Here is a 13025-nt window from a genome sequence, read left to right as displayed (position 1 = left end):
TATGGGGTGTTTGTTGTTGTCATTTTTTTATTGGTGTTTTTTGCTACAACTATGTGTAGAAGAAGAGCTAAGACTGAAACAACAACACTTTGAGGTTCAGAGAGAAAGTATAAGAGGTTTCTTGTTCTTGTTGAGATGATGAAAATTGATAGGATGAATTGAGTAGATTAAGGAGCAAGAAGTAATTGAGGTAGACTACATAATCAGAGGTAATATAACTTGCCATAATTGTCCAAAATTTTAATTAAGAGTGATAAATGTTAAATGCTAAAAATAAGAAAATAATATAAATAATTAAATATTGAAAATAAATTTTTGAATATTTAATTAAAATAAATTTTTCTAAAAAGTTGTTATAGCTTGTAAGTTATTACTTTAGTCTAATAATTATTGAAAAGTTTTGCTATAACTTGTAATTAACAATTTAATAATTCTATTTGGGATAATTTTCATATTTTTTATTGAAAAATTAGTCACTTCTCAAGCATCCGAAAATTTTATGTTATCTATACAATTCGATGTTTGTTTGTGTGAAGAATATTGTTGAAGACATCAACGATCCATAGAAATCCGGGTCACGATTTTGGGGTTGTAAAAAGCAAGTTTTTTGTTATTTTTAATAGTGGTGGCCTCATTGGTTTTCCTTTTCCTGCTCGTGTCAAGTGTATGCATGCAGGCGTGCTGTGATGCAATATACATATGGGGAATGAAAAGGTGAAGAAGTGAGCTAATAGCCAACAGCTATTTTATTAAGGCATACAGCCAAGTCGTACATAAACCTCAACAATATCCAAACTCTTAACAGTGAAATGTAGAAATAACAAACAGCTTTACGCTAATCGGGTGAAGGGAGAAATCCTAATACATAATGCAGTCCAAGATATCTGGTATATAATCTTATACAGTATAATGTATACATGAGAAACCCGTCTAATTATCATCCCTAAATGACAAATTAAAACATTTTGCACTTGATAAATATTTGTTTAGAAGACTCTGCTGATTGAACAAATTTACTCAAATTTATAATGCTTGTCCACTTCTTCAGAAACATCCCAAGTGCAGCTCATTCCTTTGGGGAACTCAACCAAGTCGCCTGCACCTATCTCAACAGCCTGATTCGACCCATCAGGGTAAACCCTCACCTTTCCCTTCAGCAAGTAACATGTCTCTTTGGCAGAGTAGGTCCACGGGAATTTGCTTGGAGGACAACCCCACCTATTTCACAAGAACGTCTCTACTTAGGGACCAGAAGAAAAAAATATCGGGTGGGAGTAAACAAATATGTAACACAAGCCAACTTATTGTAGATTCTGGATGAGATAATATGTGACATATCTACTAATACAGAATTCCAGGATAGAGGGAATAAAAGAAGATAAACCACCCCCTTAAACATGGTGCGTGAGATGATCAGAATGAACACCAGTGAAGGTTAAAAGTACCCCATTTTAACCCTGTGCAAGTTGTTTCTAAGCATCTTAAAACACCTTCTGCTAAAAGATGCTTCCCAAGGCTTCCCAAGGCAAGTAATTGATGCAGAAATGGAGGGTTCCGGCTTTCACTTATGACCCTCCCATTCTTACAATTTGGATGCTTAAATGATTTTAATGGGATTGTGCAGTTAAGGTGTGATGATAATCTTCTAGGCATCAGTCTGAATCCCACTGCTATGCTTGCAGAAAGCTGCTTATCTACCCCTCCCCTCTTTATTTTTTTCTCCTTTATTTATTTCTCTTCTATGCTAACTGAGTTTAATCCTATGAGCAGAGGGAAGGATTTTCTTTTTCACATAGCTAACAATTTTATATATCTAAAAAGATCAGACAACTGGAAGCAGACAAACCAAATGTGCTGCATAGGTTTGAGACCGAGATACTTTGATCTGGAGTATTTAATATCAATAAGACTTCGGGTGGACCAACAATCTGATATCCACAATTTATAGAAAACAGTTCTCCCCACTTCAAGAATTTCGCAGAGCTGGAGTATGATAAAATGTCAAAAATGCATTATGATGAGGAACAATACTCCGGAAAATTTCTTGGCCACCTAACCACAGACATCAAGAAGAAAAGCAAGGGAAAGCTTCTGTAGGTATTTAACTATACGCAGGTTAGAAAGGCCAAAATATGATTTCAGGACTTGGAGCTAAAAGGAAATGTATTCCTTTCTGTTAGGATAAAAAATTAAAATTGAGTAAGCAATATTTCATGAGATTAACATGCTCAAATACGTGGACTAAATCCACTGCTACTCAAAAACACACTTCTAACTTAACGTATGGCACCTTCCTTGAGCTTATGGATACTTTCTGGTGCCTGAATTTTCTTTCTACAACATTCTCTAATTATACATTTTTTCTCCCTGCAATGTTTCTGATTAAGGTGTCACTTCATCCACCCTTGAGATCTTAGAAGTGGAGACACAACAGAGATTTACAAATATACGAAAGATGAATTGGAGAGAAGAAGTTGGATGTGTATTTCATGGAATCATCAAACAGGTAAAATGTTTCTGAAAAAGAGATGAGGAATTAAAGGCTAGATAATGGTTGATTATTTGTACAAGATGACTATGGAGGCTCACTGAGTTCATTGGCACAAGGAGAAAGTTGCAGCATTAAGTTTGTAGATATCAGGGATGGTGTGACTATTCTAACTTATATTATAAGAGCAATAACTATTGAGAGGAGACATTAAGAGTTGCAACAACTATAGAGGCATTAAGTTGTTGACTCATACTATGAAGGTTTGGGAAAGGGTGGTAGAGTTGAGGCTGAGAAGGATCGTGAATATCTCTGAGAATCAGTTCGGTTTCATGCCAGGTCGCTCGACCACTGGAGCCATTCACCTCGTGAGGAGATTAGTGGAGCAGTTTCGGGAGAGGAAGAAGGACTTGTACATGGTGTTTATCGATCTAGAGAAGGCATATGATACAGTTCCGATGATAGAGTTCCGAGGGAGATTCTGTGGAGGTGCTTGGAGGCTAGAGGGGTGCCCGTGGCGTTCCCTAGGTCGATCCAGGACATGTATGATGAGGCGAAGACTCGTGTGAGGACGGTAGGTGAAGACAGAGTAGTGGGAGTGTAAGTTTACCGAGATGTCGCAGGAGGATGGAGTGGTGGTGAGGCTGGACTCGCAGGTTATTCAGAAGAGGGAGAGTTTCAAGTATCTGGGGTCTATGATTCAGGCAATGGCGAGATTGACGAGGATGTCACGTATCGTATTGGGACAGAGTGGTTGAAATGGAGGCTCGCGTCGGGAGTCTTATGTGATAAGAAGGCGCCCCCGAAGCTTAAAGGTAAGTTCTACAGAGTGGCAGTCCGACCGGCTATGTTGTATGGAGCGGAATGTTGGCTAATTAAGAAATCCCACATCCAAAAGTTGAAGGTGGCGGAGATGAGAATGTTGCGTTGGATGTGTGGACTTACCAGGAAAGATAGGGTGAGAAATGAGATTATTCCGGAGAAGGTGGAAGTTGAAGATGCGAGAAGTGAGGTTACGTTGGTTCGGGCACGTGATGAGGAGGGGCTCGGATGCTCCAGTGCGGAGATGTGAGACACTAGTTATGGATGATTTTAGGCGGGGTGAAGGTAGACCGAAGAAATATTGGAGGGAGGTGATTAGGCATGATATGGAGCAGTTACAACATACGGAGGACATGACCCTTGATAGGAAGGTGTGGAGGACGCGAATTAGGCTAGAGGGTTGGGGGGTGGAAGTGCGTCGGTAACTATAAGGAAGCGTTCTTTTGTGTCTGTAGTTTTTATTCGTGCTACTGTGTGATGTCTATGATTTCGGTTAGATAGTTCTTATTTTTATCTTGTGGCTGTAGTATTATCTTGCTGCTAGCGGTGTTAGTTTATTTTGCACTTAGCTTTGTGCTTGTTATGCTGTTATCGGTTCTAAGCCGGGGGTTTATTGAAAACAACCTCTCTACTTCACCTGAGGTAGTGGTATGGTCTGCGTACATTCTACCCTCCCCAGCCCCCACTATGTGGGAATAAACTGGGTATGTTGTTGTTGTTGTATAGCTTCTTCTTTCACTAAAAGTAAGCCTGGTGTGATGGAACAGCATCATATCGCTATTCCCTTGCCACTATGGTCATCATGAGGTGATCTAATGATACTACAGATGAGAGCCAACATGAGAATTTGACTTTCTGATATCCATCAGATTAATGGAAGCTCAGATTTTTGAAATAGACAGTAGGCGGAAGCCCTGTGACTCAATTAGAGAAAACTGCAACATTAGATTGAAATGAAGCTAAACCTATTATTGCTGTGAGAATATGGTTGTCCACAGGAAATCAGACCGAGTCAACACAGTGATCCTTCTTTTTTAAATTAGAGCATGTTGCAAGTCGGGATTCTCAGCAAATGAAAAGATAAATAAGCACAATGAACTCGGGAGAAGTAAGATTTGGGATCACTCGCAATCCCTCCAGTCAGTTCTCTTACAATAAAGGCTCACTTTCATCTGTGCTTTCCCCTAACACGTATATTGGAGCAAGAGCGGCGCTAACTTTTGCACAGGATTGATTGGCTCACTCACTGGGACTGGCCTAGAATAGTTTGGAGGGGAGGTTACACCAATTCTTTTCTTACCTTCCAATTATTTTATGGGCTGCTTAAGGGATTATTGTGGTTAAACTCTTCACAACTTATCAGTTGATGTAACCCTTTTAGTATGAAAGTTTATTGGTTTGGGCATGTGTGTTATCATTCAGACATCTTGTTTAATTTCATAGCATGATATTGGCAGAATTTGACTGGAACTTTGTCACAGGCTCAAGAATGCACACCTTTGGCCAATCTGATTTGCAAGTGAACAAGCCTGACCACTGAGATAATGAGACATTTATCTCTAAATAACAAGACAAGACTAGATACAACCCTTTTTTGGTAAGCAAAATTTTTATTTACTAAAGTGAACATTACAAGTCAAGAAACAGAGAAAAAGAGTAAGACAACCTACAGGCAAAAACTATGCACTGGCTGGCCAGCAAAGCCCAAGCCATATGCTAACTAAAGAATCAACTAAACGTCCTTGCACCTAAACTCCTCTATGGTGAGCCTTGTACTGGATAGTAGACCAATCTAGCCATGTATTGTTGTAAACTTTGGAAGAAGGCTTTTTCTTAGAAACACTTCTTGTACTAGATACAATCTAATTATTAAGTAACAAGATTATCCCTAACTACAGTATCTCTGATTAAAAGATAAGGTTATGCACTACTTCTTTCTAACTAAAAAATATAAATGAATAAAAATTATCATAATTAAATTGTGATCCTTTGGTAAGCTACAGGGTTTTTTTCCCATCACAGAGAACTTGACTCTGATGAGTGAGACTCTTGGTCCAACTCCAAAAGTGAGCAATATATCTCGTCCTTGTTGGTAGCATCAAGTGATGATCATTCCATCAAATAATTTTTTCCTGCAAACTAGCAGCTACAAGCAGACTGAATTTCTCTTGTATAACCATACTAATGTTTTCAATATCTCAAGAAATATCAAACTTCCTTACTGTGGTCTCTACTTGAATGATGAAGAGATGTGGATTGAAAATATTGGGTTGTTTTTAGAAGGCAAGTAAATGAGTTTTTTTCGAGCAATGGGTGCTATAAATGTAGAAAATAATGAATTGGAGCAAGATAGAAAAGATGGATCAATTCACATAGCATCTTTCATCAAATATTTTCAAAAAAGTAATAAGTGGTCCTTGTTATACAGGTATACAACACTAAACAAGCTAGACATTGGAGATAATAAAAACTAGTTAACAAGATAAGGGTAGATTATTATAATGTGGAGGGCTGATTATTATAATATGGTACCTGTTGTTGGTGGGAGGTGACACGTATCCTGTAGATGTAGTTGAGGTGTGCGCACGCTGGCCCAAACACCACGGTTATTTAAAAAAATAATAATTATAATATGGTTCCAATTACTATTGAAGCTCAAGTAATCATTAGTGAGGTATTTCACATTCCAAGTCGGACATAGTGTTTGGTTTCGTTTGTGTATGCTTTCAATACTAAGGATCTGAGAAACTGCTATGGAGTCGTTTAGTTCAGCAAAGCTTGATTGTAGCCAAACCTTGGCTATTCTTGGGATTTCAACTCTATTCTTAGAAGGATATAATAGGGGGCAATCACATTTGACATTACATGGGAAGAAGTTATTAATTTCCAAATTGTATTGACAGTTCTGGATTGGTGGAGCTGGCTAACAAGGGCAGAAATAGACTTGGGGTGACAAAACACCCAGGTCAAAGAATATTTTCAAAGATTGATTGGGCTATTAATAATCATTAATAATGATTGGCTGGTTTCCACGCCAGCTAGTAAAGCGACTTATCTCCCAGAGGGAATCAGTGATCATTACCAAGATTGATTACATTTGATGCTGATACACCTTAGCAGAAGAGGGTGTTCAAATACTGCAATGTATGGGCCAAATCCTTATTCCTGGAGAAGATTAGGGTAGGATTGATGCAAGTTCGGAAAATACTTGTTGCATGGATGGATTTCAACTTGACATCAAAAGTTTGGAGTGTTTCAAGAGAGTATGGAAGCCAAGAATCAACACAAGAGAAGATTAACATTATATTTTAGGGTCCTTTTTGGTCATTGTATGGTGCACATTTAATCAAGGACATTTATGTCTTTTCATATCTTAGCTTACCCTCGAAGTATAAATAGAATAGGATGCAAGATTATTTTTTTGGACAATATTTTTAGGTTAACTCTCTTGGTGAGGTTTATGGGTTGAATCTCTTTGTCTCTACATTTGATCTCTCTTGAATATCTTTTGGTAAGATTGTTCATGTATGAGTTCAATTCTCTTCTCTCTTGAATTCAATCATGTAATTGTTTGTTCAAATTAAGGAATTACAAATCTATATTTGTCTCTAATTTACTTCAATTGTGGAATTGTCTCGTTCTTTCTTCTCTATCTTCCATCTATTTCTTGATTATCCATTCAATCTCTTTATCTTGTATCTCGTTTTACATCAATTGGTATTACAACAAGAGTAAAGAATTGTTCCTACAATTCTTAATCCTTGGCTTATATCGTTTGAAAATTCCAAAAAAAAATACAGAAAAATCAGAAAAATTTGAAAAAGAGTCAGATTGAAAATTAGAGAAATTTTCAAGTGGGTGTTGTTGGGAATAATTCAAAGTGCTTGAATATCAAATTTGGGAGCATTTAGAGTTGATTTTGTCCCATTTACGCAGCTGAAATTTCAGCACTTTCTAAAGTGCGAAATTTGAGTTTTTGAGCTCTCCTGTGCAAATTTTACTCCCATTTTTTGGATCTAAGCTGTTTTGATCACGGATAAACTATATTAGGTTCCAATTTTGGGATCTAAGGACGAATTTGGGGTCAATTTTGATTCAAAATTTGGACATTTTTTCTTGTGCGAATTTTAGTGAAATTTTGAAGTTTGAATTGATTCCTTACTTCGAAAACTATTGGGTGATGCTTAAAAATGTCCCATATTGATTGGGTGAACTTGTTCGAATTGGGTCTTGATAGATTTGGTGAATGTGGTGTTTTGAGCTTGTTTTAAGTGATCTTTTTCCTCAAACTCTAAAATTTTGAGTTGTTTGATTTATGGGTAAATCATATTGTATGTCAATCTCTTTAGCTAGATTACATTGAGTATTAGTTCTACTTGTGTTATCTAGTTACTTTTGTGCTCAAATTTCATTTTGTGTCAATTTCTTTTGTACTTTTCTCTTCTTAGTTTCGTTGTGTGTTTATTTTAGTCCTTGTCCGTTAGTGTGTTTTGTCCTTCTTTGTTATTGACATAAACTCTACTTCGCACTGATACTTGAAAGCTTAATTTGAGATTATTTAAGATTGTAGAACCATGAAGATGCTAAGGAATATCCTTGAGTGGTAGAAGACTTGAGTGGTGAGATCATCTGAGTGTGGTCCTAAAAGCCTACGACCTTTGAGTATATATACGAGCGGAAAGAAAATTGAGTGTCATCATTTGAGTTATACACGTGAGGGAGTAACTTGTGAGGTCCATTATTTTACTAAACACTTTTCTTATCGTAATTATGCCTTATATAGGTTCAAGGAGTTACAATGGAGGTTTGAATGTCAATGGAGAAAGGATAATTTCATCTTATAATTCTACTTCTACTAGAAGTTATTGTGAAGTTTTTCATAAATATAGTGGTGCTTTTCGAAGAAAAGGAGAGCATGAGCTTTATGAATGTTTGACTAAATTTAAAGTCATTGTGGAGGGATATGAGAGTGGTTGCCCATTTGATTGCACCTTAGGTGTAAATAAATTGTGTTATACCAACTTCAATGATCCTTCTTTGGTTGAGTGGTTGAATATACCATGTCATATGAAAAGTTCACCATATAAATTTGGTGGGAGGTTGATTGACAAAGAGGTGAAGATCATTGTTTACCCTGGAAGCTATCAAGCAGGTATTTGATGTCATGTCTACCCTTTGTCTACTTGTTTGGTAGTTTAGGAGCTCCTTGGTTCAACCGTAATAAATTTTAGTTTAATAGAGAGTTGAAAAAGTTTGTTGTGGTAGATTCGATGGAACGAAAGCATGTCTTAACTCCTATGACCATTAAGGAATCTTCAATAACAAACGAGAAAGTCAAGAAAGTGAAAGTGAAGACTACAAACTTGAACATTGATATGCAAAGTACTTATTGCATGGATAGATTTCAACTTGACATCAAAAGCTTGGAGTGTTTCAAGAGAGTATGGAAGCCAAGGATCAACATAAGAGAAAATTAACATTATATTTTAGAGTCCTTTTGGGTCATAGTATGATGCACACCTAATCAAGGGCATTTATGTCTTTTCATATCTTAGCTTACCCTAGAAGTATAAATAGAATAGGATGCAAGATTATTTCTTTGGACAATATTTTCAGGTTAACTCTCTTGGTGAGGTTTATGGGTTGAATCCCTTTGTCTCTACATTGGATCTCTCTTGAATATCTTTTGGTAAGATTATTCTCTTCTCCCTTGAATTTAATCATGTAATTGTTTGTTCAAATTAGGGAATTACAAATCTATATTTGTCTCTAATTTTGCTTAAATTGTGGGATTGTCTCATTCTTTCTTCTCTATATTTCATCTATTTCTTGATTATCCATTCAATCTCTCTATCTTGCATCTCGTTTTACATCAAGGATGGGGCACTCTTATGCTAAGCCATGAGATGTTCCAAGTTGTCGAAGATAGATCTGAGTAGTTTTTTTTTTAAAAAAGGTAACTGGATAGATCTGAGAAGTCTTAATTCATTGTACTTTAGAGACATTGTTACTGAAGCTACAGAGGACGGGGAAGCTATGCTCAGAGCCAGGAGAAATTGGAGATTGATCCAAAATTGATCCAAAGAATTCTATGCTTCAACAGACTGAATCTGAATTGTATCAAAAGTTCAGAAAATCTTCTTACTTAGCTGAAATGTACTTGCAACAGAGAAGTAAAGTAAATTGGATCAGGTTAGGAGATGACAATGACAACTCTGAGTACTTTTACTCGTTTATTAAACACAGGAGACGTCAGCATGCAATTGCTCAACTTAAGGACAATAAGGAGGAGTACAAACAGATCCAGAAGGAATAGCACAGATTTTGCCAATTATTACGAAAATTTGTTGCGAAAAGGTGTGTTTCCAGAAGTAGAGCTTTTGATGGGTTCCTTAAGAATGCTCCAATGTTGTCCTCAGCTCAGCAGATTGAGCTTGTCAAACCTGTTTCTTATCAAGATGTGAAAATATGTTCTTGATTGACAGTAACAAGAGTCCTGAATTGATGGCTATGAGAGTGGATTCTTTAAAGCTTCTTGGGATATAGTACAAGCTGATATTGTCGATGCAGTTATTGAATTCTTTCAGAATGGTCAATTACTCAAGCAGCTTATTCAGGTAATATTGACCTCATACCTAAAATAGTTGTTCCTGAGGAAGCCAGTCAATATAGGCCCATCTCATGTGGCGATGCACCTTATAAATGCATATCCAAATCCATTTGCCAAAAGTTGAAGCAGGCAGTCAATAACATTGTAGCTGATTATCAAGCAGCTTCAGTCCAAGGGAGATCTATGGTTCATAATGAGTTGATCTTCTGATATCTCAAAACATTACAACAGAAAGACTTGTCCTAGGTGCTTTATGAAAATAGACCTCAAGAAAATCTACAATATGGTGAGTTGGCAATTTGTTGAGGAAGCATTGTATGGCTATGGATTTCCTCATAGATTTTTGCAGCTGGTCATGACATGTGTAACCTCTCCTAAGTATTCTATTATGGTGAATGGTGAAGAGCATGGTTACTTTGCAGGGGAAGGAGATTAAGGCAGGGGATCCCCTCTAATATTTAATGGGATATCTTTCCAGGGTGTTGAAGAGCATGTGTTTGCTAATTGTATGTGGACTACAACTGTGAGGTATGAATTGTTTAGATGAGTTGTTTGCATATCCAAGTTGATGAAGTTAAGCAGTGGAAAGGATCAAAAGGAAGCACGAGACACAATTTCAAAAGGAGGCGTTGGCAGCAATTTGGGGGGCTATCATTCACCATACTGTAAGAGCTAGGAATTGGAAATTATTCAAAGGAGTAAGTGTACATACAAAGCTAGTCATTACACAAGTTAAGAAGGAAGTTGTACACAAAATAGATCTTCTTGAACTGTCTAGGAAGTCACAGAAAAGTAGTAGCTTGATTCATAGGCTCAATTAGTTTTTTTGTTTGTTGAAGGCTTACTTTTTCGTAGCACCCTTCCTAGAAATTGGTTATGATAATTAGGTGCTCTTTAGTTGTATTTGTTCTTGTTGTCCATTCTAGTAGTCCTAGTACTTTTCTAGTTTTTATTCTTCGATTTCTATTATTATCTGTTGTTTCGTGTGGTTTGAATATAGTATTATTTTGTTTTAGTTTTGTCCCCTGTTGTTTTATTACTGTCTGTTGTTTCTTTTATTTCCATTGCTTTTTTTGGAACCGTTTTATCTTGAACAGGGATATATTGGAAATAGCCGCTCTATCTCTAAGGCAGAGGTAAGGTCTCCATACACTCTACCCTCCCCAGGCACCACTTTGCCTTTGAGTATACACTGGGTATGTAAAATGTTGTTGTTGGTAATGTTTACAGTTGTTACCCCAAAAAAATAAATAAGGGCAGATAAATCCATTACATCTACAACAACAACAAACCCAGTGTATTCCCACAAAGTGGGGTATGGGAGATAAATCCATTACATCTAATTAAAAGATAAGATTATCTGTAAGTAATAAATGAAACATCATCTCTAAATAAAACAATGTTTATCTTTACATTTCTAACGAAAAGATAAGATAATAACTGCAGTTTCTTAATGATCTCATGAGGCAGTTCTGGTAAATTTTTGGAGGATCTTTCATTGTCTATATCACGGTTATACTAATGTATGCTGAAAAACAAAGCATATTTGGCGGATATTTTAATCACAAATTCTTTACCAATCAAAAATAACTAAAAGAATTAACAAAAGAATGGAATTCTCAACTGTCAGTCGACTCAAGTATGAAAAGAATGCTTCTCAACACTGTTCAAAACTAATAAATACAGCCCCTTAAACCGTAAGGCAGGTTCAGAAATAAGATAGGGGTGGATTAATTCGATAATGACTGAGGGATGAAATTGGACAAAGTTTTATCTAGTTCATATTATTAGGTGGATAATGTAACTTTTTTTAGCCCCGAAAAAGCTTTACCAATTCTCAAATACGTAAGGCATATAGAAATTGGTTACTGGAGGGCGGGAGAACTATCAAACACAGAAAAAAAGGGTAACTGAGCAGTCCTTTATGTTAGGGTTTAGCGAAGAAAAAACATAAATGAGAGACATACTTGGGCCAAGACCTGACGCCGAGGTCAGCGAGTTTAGAGTCGGGAGGGTTGTTAATGACCTTGACTCCGGCTATCTCAGTCGCCATGCTGCTTGATTCCTTTTCAGCTGCTGCTCGTATTCTTCGTTTACCCTTACTAAATAATAGTAATTGACTTGTGGTGTTGTTAAGTTTGTGGTGTAAAGCTTTTTTATTCAAATAATATGAGTGCCTGTTACAATGAGCATTACTGATGCCCACTCCACATATGCCGCTCCCCACACAAGCCATCCTTATATTCAATTTCTCAATTCTTCTTCTTGCTTACTAAACATTTCAATTCTTATAAGTAACTACCTACCTACGTTTGCATCCACTTGTATCTTATCATCATTTTGTAGGGCCACGTTGTTTGATTGAGGGGCGAAGCGTGGATGAAATTTCGTAAACCTTAACCCCCCCCCCCCCCCCCCCCCTCCTTTTTTTTTTTTTTTTTTCTTTTTTAAGTTTGGGTTGTACATATGGATAGAAATTATCTTCAAAGACTTCTTTCTTTCAGTTTATCCCACCTTATCGCATATTCTCAACTCTCATGTCATTCTAATGGTTTGATCAAGAAAATTAAGACATTTAGGGTCGTTAGGCAGAGTGTATAGAAAAAACTAATGCATATATTAGTTAATGAGTATTAGTAATACTTTATTTGGTATCATATTTTTACTATGCATAAATAATACTTGTACTAATTATACATTGTATTATGTATCGAGATGTGTATTAATAATACACACCATTTTCCATGTATTAGTAATGTAAGACTTTCAACACATGTATTAATTTATAAAATGACTTTATTACCCTTTATCATGCTGGATCTGTTGGCTTCCTGTCTAGTCTTGTTACTCTGCTCCTTCACCGTTTGGATCATTTTGTTTTGTCTATGACTTTCGTTCTTCCTAGGCATTGTCTCTAAATATTGGGCAACGAGCAAACGTTACTGAATAGCAACTCCATCTTAGAAGCACTAGTTCTTAATGCCAAGGATCGTCAATGCTTCGATCGTGTAGATGAAGATACAGACATAAGGAAAACAATTTTTGATGTCAGGAAGGAAATCCATCAACAGAGAAGAAGTGAATATAGTTGTTGCCGTTCGATCT

At 36.6% G+C, this 13025-nt stretch overlaps 1 protein-coding gene across 1 annotated transcript; it reads right to left on the bottom strand.

Moving 5' to 3' along the window:
* Positions 1-728: 728 nt before the first annotated feature.
* On the bottom strand, positions 729-12519 carry LOC107850765. The gene is made up of 2 exons (XM_016695511.2): positions 11888-12519; positions 729-1218 (listed from the first exon to the last, which is right to left on the bottom strand). The coding sequence occupies exons 1-2, from the start codon at positions 12154-12156 to the stop codon at positions 1014-1016; spliced, it is 474 nt and encodes a 157-aa protein (XP_016550997.1). The 5' UTR covers positions 12157-12519; the 3' UTR covers positions 729-1013.
* Between the last annotated feature and the right edge of the window lie 506 nt (positions 12520-13025).

This window comes from Capsicum annuum, chromosome 12 (assembly GCF_002878395.1).
Source record: "Capsicum annuum cultivar UCD-10X-F1 chromosome 12, UCD10Xv1.1, whole genome shotgun sequence".
Classification (NCBI taxonomy): Eukaryota; Viridiplantae; Streptophyta; class Magnoliopsida; order Solanales; family Solanaceae; genus Capsicum; species Capsicum annuum.
Note: the sequence above shows the minus strand (reverse complement) of the source record. Positions and strands in the feature narration are given on the sequence as shown.